This window comes from Triturus cristatus, chromosome 3_2, assembly GCF_964204655.1.
Source record: "Triturus cristatus chromosome 3_2, aTriCri1.1, whole genome shotgun sequence".
NCBI classification, from domain to species: Eukaryota; Metazoa; Chordata; class Amphibia; order Caudata; family Salamandridae; genus Triturus; species Triturus cristatus.
The window spans coordinates 821,290,356-821,306,646 of record NC_140584.1 but is presented as its reverse complement, the minus strand read 5'-3'; the positions used below and the strand labels follow the sequence as shown (position 1 = coordinate 821,306,646).

The 16,291-nt window shown below is 46.8% G+C and overlaps 1 protein-coding gene across 10 annotated transcripts in view; it reads left to right on the top strand.

Moving 5' to 3' along the window:
* Nucleotides 1–16,291, top strand: part of CFLAR (CASP8 and FADD like apoptosis regulator) — a 388,388-nt gene that overhangs the window by 335,714 nt on the left and 36,383 nt on the right. For all 10 annotated transcript variants that reach the window (XM_085649017.1, XM_085649015.1, XM_085649014.1 and 7 more), the window contains one exon: nt 8,357–8,870. In XM_085649017.1, coding sequence (XP_085505143.1) covers nt 8,357–8,870 — 514 coding nt within the window. The remainder of the gene's footprint in view (nt 1–8,356; nt 8,871–16,291) is intronic.

Genomic DNA, 16,291 nt, shown 5'->3' with positions numbered 1-16,291 from the left:
ATACGGTGTATCCTTTGCATGCACTTGCGTGCCACTGCTACTTGTAGGAGATATGTACGTCTCGGTTTAGTGCCTGGTACTAATACGTGGCGGAGTTCTGGGATGAGCACCCGACCAGTTGTGGTGTACGTCTCACCTATGTGTCTGCCGTCCAGTAGGATAACCACTGCAGTTGTGCCGCTAGGAAATAGGATTCGAAGGACGGGGTGCCTTGTCCTCCTTGCGTGGTGGGTAGTTTTAGTTTCGTTAATGCTATCCTATGTATGTTTGTTTCCCATATTAGCGAACTGAGGAGTGAGTCTAAGTCTTGGAAGAAGGTTCTGGGCGGGATTACCGGCAGATTTGTGAAATGGTAGAGCAACCGTGGGACTATTATCATTTTGACTAGGGCCACCCGACCGATCAGGGCTAATGGGAGGTTCCTCCAGAATCCGACCGTTGACCTGATAGCGGCCAATGCCCTAAGGTGATTACCTTCAAATATGTCGACCGGGAAATGGTAGAGACGGATCCCGAGGTATCGAGGGGCCTCTGCATTTCAGGCCACTCTCTGATCACCCAGCCAAATGTCTTGGGGGAGGGGGTGGGGGGGGAGGAGGTTCGGGTGTAGTGGGTGGGTACACTATGGATTTATCCCAATTCACTCTTAGCCCGGAGGCGTCAGCTAACTCTTTTAGTGTTGCCCAAATGGGTGTTTTCGTGGTAATGTCTCAAATATACAGGAGAAGGTCATCGGCATACATGGAGACGCTGTGTATGGTGTCTGCTATGGGAATGCCTCAGTGATTCCCCTCTTGGCGCAAACGTATAGCATGGGGTTCTACCGCGAGGGCAAAGAGTAGAGACGATAGCGGGCAGCCCTGCCTCGTGCCTCTCTGTACCGCAAATTCTGATGAGATCTGCCGCCCGATGCGAATACGCGAGGTGAGTTGTGTATAAAAGTTGTGTGTACGCCAAGAGGATGGGACCAATTCCTGCTCGTTGTAGGACCGAGAAGAGATACGGCCATGTGAGGGTACCAAAGTCCTTTTCAAGGTCTAGCATAAGGCAGGCTGCCCGGGGATACGTGTTACTCACATGATCTTGAATATGGAATAGTCGGCGTATATTCTGGGATGTGTTCCTGCCCGGGACGAAGCCGCATTGATTTGGGTAAACCAGGGGTAGTATGATTTGCGAGTATCTGTCCGCTAATATCTTTCACAGAATCTTACAGTCGGCGGATAGAAGTGTGATGGGCCGATAGGAGGCCATCTGTTGAGGATCGCGGTGTGGTTTCAGGAAGATCACAATAACGGATTCCTGAAGGGATCTCAGTAACTCTCCTTTCTCCAATGCGATCGCAAACATCGCCACCAATCGGGGGACCAATAGGGGGGAGAAGGTGGTGTAATATTCTAGGGGGAGCCCGTCCAGCCCCAGTGCTTTGTTATGAGCTAGGGCGTGTAGGGCTTGAAAAATGTGGGCGGATTGTATATCTAATGATGTTCTGTCTGCCTTCGTCATTTTGAGGACCGTCAAGGAGTCGAGAAATTGAACGAGTATGCCCTGCTCGGTCGGTGCTGGGCTACGGTAAACCTCCGAGTAGTATCGATGGAACGCCGAGAGGATCTCATCTTGGGACCGTACTAGGTTTCCGAGGGGGTCTATTACTTTTGTTATGGGCTTCACGTCAGTGTCCTGTTTGGCTAACCATGCCAATAATGTGCCCGGTTTATCTTGCTCCTTATGCATCCAGGTTGCATATGCCCTAAAATTGTACCGACGGAGGTTGACGCAGGCAGCTTGATATTCTGTATTGGCTTTGGCCACTTGTGTCGCCACATCATCGGAGGCATCGTCTCGTTTAGTAGCGGTGGCGAGTTGCTTTTCAGATTTGGTAAGCGCCTGTTCTAGTGTCCATTTTACCCCAGCTATTTGTTTAATACATTCTCCCCGAGCCAGTACTTTGAACGCGTCCCACTCCACTAACGTTGAGGACGCCGTCCCTGTGTTATTGGCTAAGTTGTCCTGGATGCTTTGTCCCTGTTCGTGCTTGAAGGCTTGATCTGTTAGGCAGTCCCGTGGTTGTCACCATGTGGGGACTGGGGGGTGCGGGGGTCTCCAGTTTAGTCGCAGGATATGGGCGTCATGATCAGAGATAATCCTACCCAAGTAGTTGAACCTTGGGCAGAACCGTCGCTGAGCATAGGAATCCGTCTAGACGGACCTGCAGGTTATGTGGGATGGAGTGAAACGAATACAGTGACGTATTCTCCATGCATCTGTGAGTGCCCATTGTGTGACCCAAGCCTTGAACCGTTCTGTTTGCCTATATGTGGAAGAGTGTGTGGGTGGGAAGTGGGATCGGTCCAAAATGAGGTCCAGTGTACAGTTGTAATCTCCTCCTAAAATCCATGGTATGGAGGCAAATTGGGCCAGAACCCCTGTGAGGCGGTCCCAGAATTTGTCTTGCTTGATATTCGGAGCGTATATACTACCCAGTAGTACTGACTGCCCATCTAGGAGTCCCTCTAGTAGGGCGTATCTACCCTCTTTGTCTACCACCCGTCTGATTTCCTGGAATGGACTCCCTGCACGAACCCAAATCAGTGCCCCTCCTGCGTATGCGGAGTATAACGTGGCACATATGGTTCCGCGCCATTTGGACTGTAGTTGCCTATCTCAGTAGTGGTGAGATGCGTCTCCTGCAAAAATGCGATCCGAGCATTCTGGCATTTTGTATATAAGTATATAGCGTAACGTTTGCTCGGCATGTGGAGGCCACTGGCGTTGAGTGTGAGGATGCTGATGTCAGTGTTCTGTGTTGTTAGAGCCATGTATGGTTGTTCACACACGCTAGAGTGGCAGGTATCAGGCGGGTTATCGCGACCAATGATTCCCCAGTAGAGTTAGGTACCTATGTGATACATAATGTCACCCATACGTTCGTTTCGGGTACCCTGTTGTGTGAAGTTCCATGAAGGGGCGGGACGTTTCTGAACAGGGGTAATAAACTGTAAAACTGTCCCAATATTGAGGACCCATCACCTACGATGCGTCCAAACCTACTCTCTCGAAAGAGGAGAGTACAGCAATATGTGGTGGGGGTGGCAGTGCGTGTGTGCGAGGCGATTCGTTGATCGGGCCTTTGTAGGATCATTGGGCGTCGCCTGGGGTGTGCAAGATCATGTCTATGTGGCGTGCGCTCAATAGGTGAGCCTGGGTTGTGCAAGTCCTTACTGTGTTCTCCGTGAATCATCTCATGACGAGAGGGTGTTAGATTGTCCATCCAGTATGGCATCTGCCGTCTGCAGAGTGACCAGGGGAGGTGTCATTGAGTCCGCTCCAGACAGCGTTCCATCGCGGTCATCCCCTCCCTCCGGCGAAAAGATGTGGGGGTCGATCTATGTCCTCCGCAAGGGGGGAGGTCTGTAGGTCAATCACCGACCTCCCGTCGTTCCTTTATGATGTGTTCTAGATATGGAGAGTCTTGGGTGTAAGTCCCGCCCACTTAATTCTCCCCGCCGCGTTGCTGTTTCGGGTTGCGTCTCCTGGTGCGTGGCGTTTTGAAAGGTGAGCCTCGTGCGGTCTCAGTTCTGGGTTCCGCCCATTCTTGTGCTTCTTCGGCGTTTGCGAAAAAGATAGCAGAGCCATTATAGAGAACTTTGAGGTGGGCTGGGAAGAGCAGGGAGTATTGTACATTGTTCGCTCGCAGTCGGCCAATGTCTTCTCCCCTTCCTTCACTTTGTCTGCCAATTTGCAGTGGTCATCCCGGATAAGGCTGATATCCGTCACGAGGGTGCCAAGTCGCTCCTCCATGGACATCCTGGAGAGTTTGATGGCAGTCAAGACCTGATCCAGTTTGTCTGAAATTGACAGGTCGGACTGAGGCGCAGTAGTTGTGGCCCATGTCCGGCTATTTGGCATGTTCTCTGGGGCAGTCTCAAGCTCTGTGGTGTGCTGTGATGTTTTCGGTTTCCCAATTGCGGTGGCTGAGGAGGTTTCACGCGTTGCGAGCGCTGTCAAGAGTGGCGGCGGATTGTGTTGCTCACTGTGAGTATGACTCTTTGCTGGGTTGGGTGGTCCAGTTGAAAAAATGACACTCACTGGGCAAGGGGGGGAACTTGCAGCAGTTCAGTGGATGTCTGGAGGTGGGGGGGTAACCTTTGCCCCAGTTGCTTCAGCATTCAGCTTGCCTCATTGCGGTCATGGGGGAGGGTGGGTGCTGCCAGGAGAGGCGTGGTGCGATTTGCGTGTTGTTGCGGGTAAGAAGTCCTTGCGGGGGCCAAAGGTGGTCTGGCAGCCAGGTCGCGTGCCTCGCTAATGCCTTAGCGGGTAGATAGGAGCAGGGATAGTCCGGATTAAAGAGCCACCATTTTGAGGTCAGGCAGCTGCCGCCTTGAGTGTGTGAAGTCCGGGGATCTCTTTAGTGTTGTCTCTCGATGCGGGGAATCCGCAGCTCACCTCTGTCCCGACAGTTCTGTATGCCCCAGGAGTCTCCAGAGACTCCACTTCAGTGCCGCCATCCGCTGTAAGAGGCCCTGGGCGCCATTTTAGGGTCAGGCGACTTTTACCGTCCGGGGGTTGTCTCGTGCTTCGCTGCTGGGCTGGGGGCAGCAATCGGCCCCCGGCTCCTGGATCACTGCTAACAATGGTTGGCGCTCCGGCCCCGCTCGGCGTGCTCGCGGTCTGTGAGGCAGTGAGAGAAGGGCTGTAGTAGCTAAAATGGCGGGCTGTCACCTATCGCCGCCGTGGCTGTCCGCCTCCCCGCGTTTTTCCCAGAGCTCGCTTCAGGTAGCTGTAGTGTCAGGGTGTCCCCTCGCCTCCGCTGTGCCTGTGTTCAGTTGTCCATGTTCTTCAGGCGTACGTCTCGCGGCACCGATCCGGACTCCCGGAGCCCGCAATCAGGAACTGGCGGGTGCCATCTTGCCACCAGGAGCCTGCGTCCTAAGTTTCTCGGATTTGCTTTTGGGAATGTGCCCAGTTAAGAATTTATGGCACCTCTTGGCGCAGCATGCGTTCCGTCACCTGGCTGGTGTCTGGACTGCCTGGAGTGATGCCTGGAAGCGGGCAATATGCGAGCCCATTCGCGGAGATTCAGCAGGACTCGTCTGTCATCGTAGCCTACTTGGCCACGCCCCCTAGTCCACTCTCTTCTGAGCATCCGGTCATGGATGTCAGTGTGAGCTGTCTCTCGATATGTGATCCACCTTTAAGGCGCACTTTGTGGTTTCATGAAGACCAATGAAAAGACAGTGACAATCAGCAGCAAAGGACTACCTTGTGCCTGCGCCATAAGTCCCCCCACTTAATTCCCTGCGAGTCTTCTTTCATGTCATTTTTTTTTGCAGATTTATATAGCGCAAACTGAACCTGAAGGCGTTGTAGCGCTTTACATGAGCACCAGTTACGTTGCACAATAATTTTTTGGTGGCACGGAGAGATTAAGTGATTTGCCCAGAATCACAGGAAGCTGAGCCAACGCCGAGGTTTGAACCTGGTTCCGCAGCTCCAAGGTCGGCAACTCTCGCCGTAAGGCATCAACCTCACCCAATCTTCTTCCGTTCTGCGTCAATCACCACATCTAATGTTGATAGGTGTGGCCTTTCCCTTAAGAGCTGCCCAGCAGCAACCTCTGTGTGGCAGTGGTGTGGGGCTGAGCCTTAGGGTGATCAACTGGCATGGGTGCAAATTCAGGACGGCGAGTTTAAAAATTCAAGACAAAGGGTCTATATGATTAGAGTAACGAAAATAAAATATTTTCCCAAACAAAATGTAACTACTCACCAGCTCTTAAAAGGTGTGGGTGGTCGGATGTAATAATGCATTTTCCTTATTGTTTCTCTTTACTGCCCACCTACATTTGCATACAATGTATTTTCTACAGTCCAAATGTACCATATGGAACTTATGGTTACTATTACCGAAGACTTGTTTCAGCCTTTTCATAATGTTGGGCATTCATTAGGTTATACATCTATATGTGGCTCTAGTTGAACTCCAACAATTTAGGTCCGAAAATTAAAAGCATAGCTCCAACATGACATGATCAAGTCTAGCCTCTAGGATAGATTGTAAACACTGTCAGGAAATTGATGCTGGGTTCAAGAAAATTTTTTTTTCGGCTCATCAGATTGGTAAAAATGCACTAAGCTGATTTGTTTTGAGAGGTTTATCCGTTTTACTTGTACAACCTCAGTGAATGTATTTTTGTAAACAATAATCAGCGCTGTGACTATGTTTTTCATGGCTGAACGCCATAATGCTTCAAAATACAGTTTTTTTAATGTTTCGGGCAGTGGACTGTTGTTTAAAAACTACGTGATACATCAAAAATCGACTCATAACTTGGTTTTAAGGAGTATGGTTGATAGGGGTGTGTCATACCCTTTTTTGGACGTGAGCATTTCATATGCGTGCGCCTTGCGCTGAAAGTTTAAAAATAAAGGGAATGCAGCTTCCCGCGAGTGGTGCGCACAAGAGCGAGCACCAGGCCATCTGTTTTGCATTATCGCGCACGCGTCTGGGCACGATAATTTTAAAACACATGGTGCATGTGCGGGTAACTGCAAGCAATAGGCCACACGCACAAGCGTGTGGTGAGCTTTTTGAAGCCCCCTTACTATAAGTCTCGCCAGAGCAGCGCATGCGCGCTACGCTAGGCTTGACCTAAAAACAACTTGCACACGTCCAACCCCAACACTAGATGGCAGAAGTATGCACAGCATGTGAATCTACATCGCTGCATGCCACGAACAGATGCTTACTGGGTAAGTAACATTTTCCATTTGTTATACTACCCCTGGACATATTTAAGTTTCAAACATAATAAACAGCACTAGTTTTACATTTTACTCACAATGCACAGATCGTCTTAATTATATGTTCTGCCAAATGTCTGTCTAAGCAGGAGATTAGCTCTTGTTTTAAGGCAAGCCATTGAGATTTAATTCTGGAAACTGGCTCCCATGAGTCTGCTTAATGATGACTATCTTGTACAATTATAAAAGAAGGGTGAAAACAGTTGGTCTTCTGGCCATCATTTTGAGCAGCCTACCTTCTGTTATTTCCTGTAGTAAAAAGAAGGTTTGCAATCGTTTTGAGCTGAACACAGTATTATTTTACAGATGTTTTCTTTAAAATAGTTTAGAACTGGATGTACCGAATGTCAGGATACAAGCCAGTTGCTGTATTTCCACTATGGCTCCTTTACAACATGACCATTCTTTTGCTGTTGAAAAGGAGTTCTAAAGCATCCAAAGCAAATGGTTCTTTTGGTAGGTTTCACAGAAATGTTGTTTCATGCTTATTAATGGGGCAGGTATTCCTTTGCAAGTCCTATATATGGACTGCAAATGCAGTGAAAGAGGTACATACTGGCCTTAAGTTTTTTTTATCTCCTCAAAACTCGCCTTTGGAAGTCCATCCTCCTTGAACACCAAGCTAGTGACAATCATGGGCTCATTAAGAACAGGCTGGTGTTCCTACTACACCGTAGATTACATCCGTTGTTCAGGGTAGTGAAGCCCCTTGAAGCTTGTTATTTTTGTACATTATATACATAACAAAAACAGAAAATTAGATAAAAAGTCCCTTTGTAGAGTCACATAGAACACACATTCTCCTTAACCTTTCGCATACTGCTCTTTATCAGTCATTTATATTTCTCTCCCCATCAAAGCATAGGCGCAAGGTGTGAATAATCGTGTTTTCACACAACAGCTGCTTCTTTGCTTTTCGTGATCGCTAACAGGATCTCCCAATACTGTGAAGATGTAAAGGCAGTGCTACTATTAATATAGGGTAGACAGCCAAAGACTGAGATCTCCTAAGAATTTCAGGAACCACAGACATCGCATGGGGATTGTTGCTCTGAAGACAGGGTCTAGTGAGACATGCACACATGGATGTGCCCATCTACTCCCTAACACAGAGATACATGTAAGGCTCCCCTTTTTCTTGGATATTGACCTCAAGGGTTTTTCTAGGTCGTCTTCATGTTTGATTTTCTGTTGCTGTTCCTGGTAAACGATACCTCATGAATTCCTAACTTTTCATAACAAAAAAAATAATTGTTGAGGTGTTATGTCCTGGTTGGGACTCATTTTCGTTGGTGCAGTTTTATCTTGAGAGTAAGGATATTTACGTTTGGTTGGTACCAAGCACTTTTACAATCCGTAAAGAAGTGAGAAAATAGACACCCACTGTAATCTGTAGTAAAATTATCCTTTTTATCTGGTATAGGATGAGGGAATCTGGTTGGACACCCACCTCTCTTCACTGAAGACTGGCATTGATTGTACGTAAATTGATCATTCCTCAACTACAACCTTTACCATATGATATATTTGTCTGTGTTTTTTATTTCCTGCAGAAGTGCTGAGACAGACGTTCGCTGCTCTTCGCTTTGACGTTCAATTCTACTTGTACGTAAATTTGGCTGATCTGACCCGGACTGTTCAGGACATGGCAGCCGCGCCCAAACACAAGGATTATGACTGCTTTGTGTGTGTTATCGTCAGCCGTGGTAGCACACAGGAGGTGTTCGGCATTGACAGTAATAGGCACGGATTCATGCTGGATAACATACGGAATATGTTCACCGGAGCATTGTGTCCTGGGCTCCTGGGGAAACCAAAGCTTTTCTTCATTCAGAACTATTTAGCTGTTGGTGGGCCCGAGTATTCGCACAGCCTGCTGGAAGTTGACGGCAATGAGCAGGGATTCCTTGCAAACCATGGGAGATGGCAGGACTCTGGGATTCCTAACGAGGCAGACATCTTCTGGAGCCACTGCAAGGTGGATTCATCGGTGCTTGAGAAGTCCCACAGCGTGCCCTCCTTCTACCTGCGGTGTCTATCTCAACTTCTGCGGGATCATCGGGCACGGTAAGCGATGCTTAATCCACAAAATATTTATTTACTAAACGAGGACAATTCTTAAGTAGGAAAAAAAGCTGATGAAGAGGCAGTAGTGTTTAGTCTCTGTAGAAGCACCTAGAATGGCCTGATCAAAGCCATAACAATGGTACCTATTTGACATGGAACATTTACGGCCTCTTTCCGCTAAGTAGTTTGTAATGGACCCACAGTCACAAAGTCTTCGTACCAATTTCGTTAAGAGCTGAGTAGGCCCAACATAAAATGTTCAGGTTAGATATAACTCTGCACAGAAGATGAATTGCAAATACCATAACAATAAAAATGAGTAGTCATGTTGAAAGTTCTAAACCTTCAGGCTGAATTCAGCACACCAGACCGCGTAATCATGCACTTATTTTCTGCTTGTAAAAAAATGAGCTCTGTTTAAGTCCAGTCATGAAAACGTGTTCATAATGGACAAGCAGCCGCCTTTAAAGATAAGTCATAACGGGACATGCCCCAATAGTCAGTAATTGTCTTGCCGCCCATCTTATCCTTACCCGGTCTCATTTAGAAGTGTGGAAACTGCTCTTTTTCCCCGCAGCAAAACTGGTGTTGGATCCTCAATTGGAAAACTGTATCCACCGGACAAATTCCTTGCTGAGTAAGTGAAGAACGCAAAATAAGGAGGGGAGGATCTGCTGCAGGTGGATGCGCGAGTCACAGACAGTGTCTCCTCCACCCTAGCTTCTTGGTATCCTACCTCGAGAGTTTAAATAATATTTTCAGTCTGCTATTGAGTACAGGGGATTTGCATGCTTTAGTTGCTGTAGCTAAGAGGTTACAGTTATTAATCCAGTTTTAAATTAGACTAAACGTAATTACTTTTGAGTCGTGGCAAAATCTAAGATTTTGCTTAAAAAAGCAAAATTGTGTGTTGCGTTCTCAGACAAATAAGGCTTTTAGGATTGGCACCTATACATGGGATCACATATGTAAGATTAAGGGATGTTAGTTTGTTGCATGGGTTAATTTAAAATGTAGCCGCCATGATTTGGGCACGATGTCTCTCATAGTCTCACTTTAGACAGCTCGCTCCCTTCTTTGAAGGGTGGCAGCTTCCCCATGTTAAACACATGAGGGGCATTTGTAAATGTAAGGCATTTTCATGTGCTTTATTTAAACTCCAATGCCCCTACTCTCCTGTATATCCTCAATTGCAAAGGGCAGTTACAGAGGGGGTGGGGGTGCCTAGTGACCCAAGGCCTCTTTCACTATTGGCACAACCAAGTTTGTCCCGAAGCTCATCATTGAAAACTGTCATAACACCTTTCTGTGTAAAGCCCCTTTGGAACTGTTTTACAATGAAAGGTATGCTCCACAAATGGCCAGTAGAGAGCATTACTGAGCTACGAAGGCTTCTCTGTAAATAAATCCGAGTAGTCGTTTGTGAAGTGGCTGATTTCCTAACCAACATTCCACCCAGATTAATTTAGTGTATAATAGAGGAAAGCAAAGGACACATTTCTAAATTCGCATAATCCCCAACCCTCCCACATTCGCACACCCTCTTCATTCTATGTGACATTTACACAAAATTCCTTAACTGCCTGTGTTCCATTAATATTGAAGTTAAAAGAGAGCATTTGACCCCTCAAAAATGTCTTATCAGCCCACTAAAAAGAGGCTTTTTATTCCAAAAGTATAACTGGCTCCCCTAAACAAGCATGAGAATTCAGGTGACAAACTCCGTCCTCTGCAGCGGTGCCTTGCCCTTATGGGCATCGGGGTTCCTCGCTCCTTGTTTTGTGCTATTTGTATACTATATTAATAGTCAATATTAAATTATTATTCGCGGTTAGTATGATAATATCCTAACTGCAAGTGACGGTCAAGTAGCAGTGTGAGGCATTGAATATTTCTGATTTCTGGCATAAGCGCTTAGAGGTGCCAGCCATTGGGCAGATTTTCCTTGGCAAAGACATATTCATGGTCTCAGGGGTCTGACGCACCTCAGTGCCTCCCAGTTTTTGACTCGCTGCAGGTGAGGATAGTCCCTGGGGCTTTTGTCTTAAGGCCTGTAGTGCCTGGGTCTACACATCACCCTCTCCCCGGCCCCGTCTCATCACAGGGTGGGATATGGTCAGAAGCTTCTCTGACCCTATGTCATTCTTGATGAGTTGGAAGAGGGTGAGGCGAAATCGGAAGGTAAGTAAACAAAAAAACTCAGAAATAATGTGTGTGAGCATGAGTGCATGTGTGAATGAGAGTGAGGCTCGGAGTGAAGTGAGTGAGAATGAGAGTTAACGAGTGAGATTTGTGGTAGGGTGTGAGGGAGTGAGCGTCATTGAATGTGATTGAGTATGTTACGTTTACGATTCTGCCGCTGACCTTGGGATACTGGAGGTAATTCTGGGATTACTGAGGTAACCTTGTCAAAATGCTGGTGCTGGCATATTGGAGGTAACTCATGGTATTAGTGACACCTGTAGCAAATTCTGGTGTTGAATAGTAGAGGTAATTCTTAGCTTATGGGACAGCTGTGGCAAAATGCTGAGGCTGTTGTACTGGAGGTAATTCTTGGTATAAGGGAGGACAACCATAGCATACTTGGGGCGGCGGGGGGGTCAGTACTTGACTAATTATGAGTGCCCTTTCAGAGCTTTTGACTTTTTAATGAATTTGTTGTGAAAATTACACTTATGAATGGCCATTAATTTTTGAAAAATGTATCGGGGGAGAATCCCCTCTACCCTCCATGCTTCGCTTTCATGCCTCTTATGCCAAAATATCTCCTCTGCTGTAAGGAGTTTGTTAAACTCATGCTTATCTTTAAGATGCTTCACGAGGACCTGAAAGATGGTTGAGACCATTTAGTTGTGACCCAGCTCTTTGCCTTCTAGACTGTCATTTTCAATGTTTGTGAATTCCGGTTGTGTTTATCCAGTATTTTCTTGAGATTTGGAAATTGGTGTTTATACAGTTTGCGCCCATCAAAAATATATACAAACTTTTGAGTGCGTACATAACATACTGCTTTAATTGTGGTTGGTGTATATCGTACATTTTTCATTCAAAGTAGCAGTCTTGCCGAATATATGCTGTTACAGTATAGGAGGGTGTGGTCCCAGCACTATTACATCAAATCAGTGTAAGCATTAAATTAAAGCAACATACATTGAAAAAATATGACCAAAAAATATATAGCTTAACTGTTATTTAATCACACCAAGCTTCCAAAATTCATGAGGAAGGACATAAGTTTCAGCAAAACATTAAAACGTAATGTTGGCATGCCCAACTGAGTGAAGGGAGAAGGGGGGGGGGGGGAGTGATTCGTGTGTGATAGGAGGGTAAGTGACAAATATTAACTGCGAAATAGCACAATCAAATTGCTTAGCACTTTCTTCAGTGCCACATGTTCATGACGTTAATTCAAAATAATATGCATTACATTCATTTACATAGCCATGTACGAAATGCAGTCACAGACTTGGAAAATAGTTTAATTAATCCTCAGTAGATCGTATATCCATCAGTGATATGCCGAGGATTAATTAAACTATTTTCCAAGCCAGTAACTGATTCATTTCACCATTTAACCGATGGCATCGCCACAGTTTTTTTGCAGCATTTATTCTGCTTTAAAGACCCTGTTTGGAATTCTTATTCCTATTCCAAGTGTCCATCACTCTCACTGATATTTCTTCTGGAGCCTTAGAAGCCCTACCACCCTTTTGGAACGTGGAACCAATTAGGCCCTTTTCCTTAGCTTGTTACGGCGCCCCGCCGCTCCCACTCTCACTTTTGTCCTGAAGAAGACCCCACTAGAAAGTATCAGATTCAACCTACATAAGTACAGGGGTTGAAACGTCGATGCAACATTGATGCCAGTATCGCCAACAGTGCATTATTACACTGTGACTGCATTTCGTACATGGCTATGTAAATGAATGTAATGCATATTGTTTTGAATTAACTTCATGAACATGTGGCACTGAAGAAAGTGCTAAGCAATTTGATTGTGCTATTTCGTAGTTAATATTTGTCACTTACCCTCCTATCACACACAAATCACTCCCCCTCCCCCCCCCCCCTTCTCCCTTCACTCAGTTGGGCACGCCAACATTACGTTTTAATGTTTTGCTCAAACTTATGTACTTCCTCATGAATTTTGGAAGCTTGGTGTGGTTAAATAACACTTTAGCTATATATTTTTTGGCCATATTTTTTCAATGTATGTTGCTTTAATTTAATGCTTACACTGATTTGATGTAATAGTGCTGGGACCACACCCTCCTATACTGTTCCTCACTCAGGTCCCAGTGATTTTGAGTATACCCTTTTCTATAACGAATATATGCTGTTAGGCAGAATATACAATTGGCTTCTCGAGGATGTGCTAAGCACAATTTTGCATTCATGTCACTCAGTTTAATTATCGCTCTCTCAGATACACTCTCACACATGCCATTGTCCCTCACACTGTTTCTTTTAGTACTCTGATCTAGGACCTGATTAGAGGATTACTCGTGGCTCAAGGTTTAGTAATCTTGAAGTATTTAAGAAAATTATACCTAGGCAGTTCCCTTTTTAGGTCTCGTGCCTAGCGTTGCAGTGCGCAGCACTGCTCACGCAGCGCGAGACGTCTTGTAAGGGGGTTCTGGAAGCTGACCACACGCTCGTGCGTGTGGTTTTGTTTTTGTCAGCTGCTATTGGCTTTAACGTGCGTCTATGTGAAAAAGGCGGCACGCCATTGGTGAAAGGTGTGTTAATGTCCCAGCTTCTTTCCAACTGTAACCACCCACTTCCCACCGGTGTCTGTTACGTGTATCAGCGCGGCACAGACAACAGGCTCCCTCGCCCCCGCTCCTCTGTGGTGCGCGTGCACCACTGGTTTCTATTTACGCCCTCGTTTGCTTTCTTTGTGCTTTGTTTCTTGTTTATGCAAGGGGTTGACAGGTATGCTGATTTTGTATTTACTTGTTTTTCTTAGGGAACACTTGTGGTAATTTCGCTTCTGGTAATGCTGCTTGTGAAATTAACACATAACAGGTAACACCGATATGGTCAGCAGCTCCAGTCTGCGCTCATACAGTGCCATTGAACAGGGACTCGTACTGAGCACTTTGTAATGAAGAGAGGCATGTCTCAAAGATGCTCACCAATCCCAGGTCTTTTGCCCTTTTTAGGAGAGCTTGGCGGAACGACAGCAGGCCTCTGCCCTGCCCCTCCATGCTGCCGGCCCGGATATCCGGTCTGCTGTTCTCGCTGGCGGAGGGATAGGGTGTTATGTTCCGACGCTGGTGTTGTACATCCGGTGGGTGCAGTGACTAATGGAGCTGCTTAGAGCCCGCCTTGGTGCCAGCAGGTGATGGCACAGCTTACCCGCCAGCTCAGCTGCTTTGCCCTGCAGGGACTCCAGCCATGCCAGCCCTGGGGTCACGGCACGGCCCAGCCAATCCGCGCAGCCCTCTCCGGGGTGCAGCACAAGAATACCGTGGGCACAATATTGTCTGATGAAATGTCTTGAATATCACATAAGTTTCGCCCCATTGAAGTTCATGGAAGAGATATTTTTGTTTTGGCAACAGTCATTGGGCCATGATGATGTTTACGTCCCCGATAGGCTGACCTATCCTCACTTACGCCCGCCAATAGGGTGACCTATCGCTACTTACGCCCGCCAATAGGCTGACCTATCGCTACTTACGCCCGCCGATAGGCTGACCTATCGTTACTTATGCCCGCCGACAGGCTGACCTATCTCCACTTACGCCCACCGGCTTATCTATCACCGCCACCCTCTGCATCTCAGTCGTGACCAGCGACACCCCTGCTGCTCCTTCACTGTGACCAGTGCTCTGCCGGTGCACCCCAGTGCCAGCCTGCTACGCCGCCCCCAGGGCCATGTGTCACGGGTGCATGGTTTTGCCACTTTCCTGTCTGTGGTGCCCGTGAATTGCCCCTTGCTTCTCCTAGTTCAGCCAGAAACGGTTTCTAGGAGAATCGGGGTACGCGGGGTGCAGGAATTGGTAGCAGCATGTCCTGCTGGGTGTCGTAGTAGCAAAACAATGCCGGGCTTTGGCAGTGTCTGGTGTATGTTAGGACTTCTGCCTTAACGTGTCGTGTTGTATGATGTTGCGTCCTAGCCACAGTTGTCATACTCTGCTGTGCAGTAGGTGTCTGTGCTCGGGGCCTGGACGTGCAGTGTTCCGTTGGACGTTAACCAGTTTTTTTCTACAGTTTGTTTCCTTGGATGCATGCTACCTCCCAAGAAAACCCCTCCCGCTACATTTAAAGCCCTCTGTTTATCTTGAATCTTTCATTTTAAAAGGTCTACCCCTTACCTTCAGCCCTCTGCATGCACACTCTGTCTTTCACAAGCCTACCCTCTTTAATCTTGTTTATTGTATTTTTGTAAATTGCCAACATCTCCTTTCATTGCCCACAACCTATCCTCTTTTGAGCCATACTCGCGCAGTTTTGCTAAACATTGCCTCCTCTTGTCCATCTGTTAATTCCACCATCTGTTTCTAAGAACCCACACGCCCCCCCGCCACCCTCCCTCGGTACTTTTCGATCAGAGAGAAACCAGAACGGATGCTTGGAATGATTTCATTGGGAACAAAAAACTAATTCCAGTTTCCAACCGTAACCATTAACCATTGGATTAAACACGGCTCGTCCGGGGTAGGAGACGCTATACAAACCCAATTGCAGTGCTCACAGACATCGGTAAGAGGTTGGGCTGGCTGGTTGTCCAAGGTACATCCGGAGATTAATGAGGACACGAAGACATCGTGGTCTGCTGTACTTGGTCTGACACTCTGTCTGTCCAAGCTCGCAAGATCCACAGATTTACCATGGCATACCCAGGAGGAGTGCGGCGACCCTATGCCTAAACCTCTGACACTTCCATTTTCCTTGGGTTTTTTTTTGTTGCAGTTTTATATAGCGCGAACTCCACCATAAGGTACTGGATGTCTTTACATGCACTAGGTCACATGCGTTTTTTGGCCGGTAGGAGTGCAGCGAGGCCAATGCATTTTCTGTTACTACCCTAGCAGAAGAAACTGGAACATTTACCCTGTCTGCACTAGGGCCTATAGTTCCCTGGATAACCTGCTTCTACTGTGAGTTTAATTTGGGTTTTGGTACATAAATTAACCTCTCTTTACTGGACATAATTGATGTAATGTTTGTCCTTGGGCATCAGGTGCGCTTAAGCTACAGTATTCCTCATTTTTGGTCCATGTAGGTACACTTCAGGTTAAAGCCAATAACAAATAGTAGCTTGTTCCTATATATTTCGTAACACTACATATTTCCGTTTTCCAAGTGCCCTAAATAACAAGTGATACCCATTTAATGGTACTCTGTTTATCGACCTCTGAAGGATGAGAGGCTTTGTTGACAGCTCCGATTCCAAGTCATCAGCTGCACTA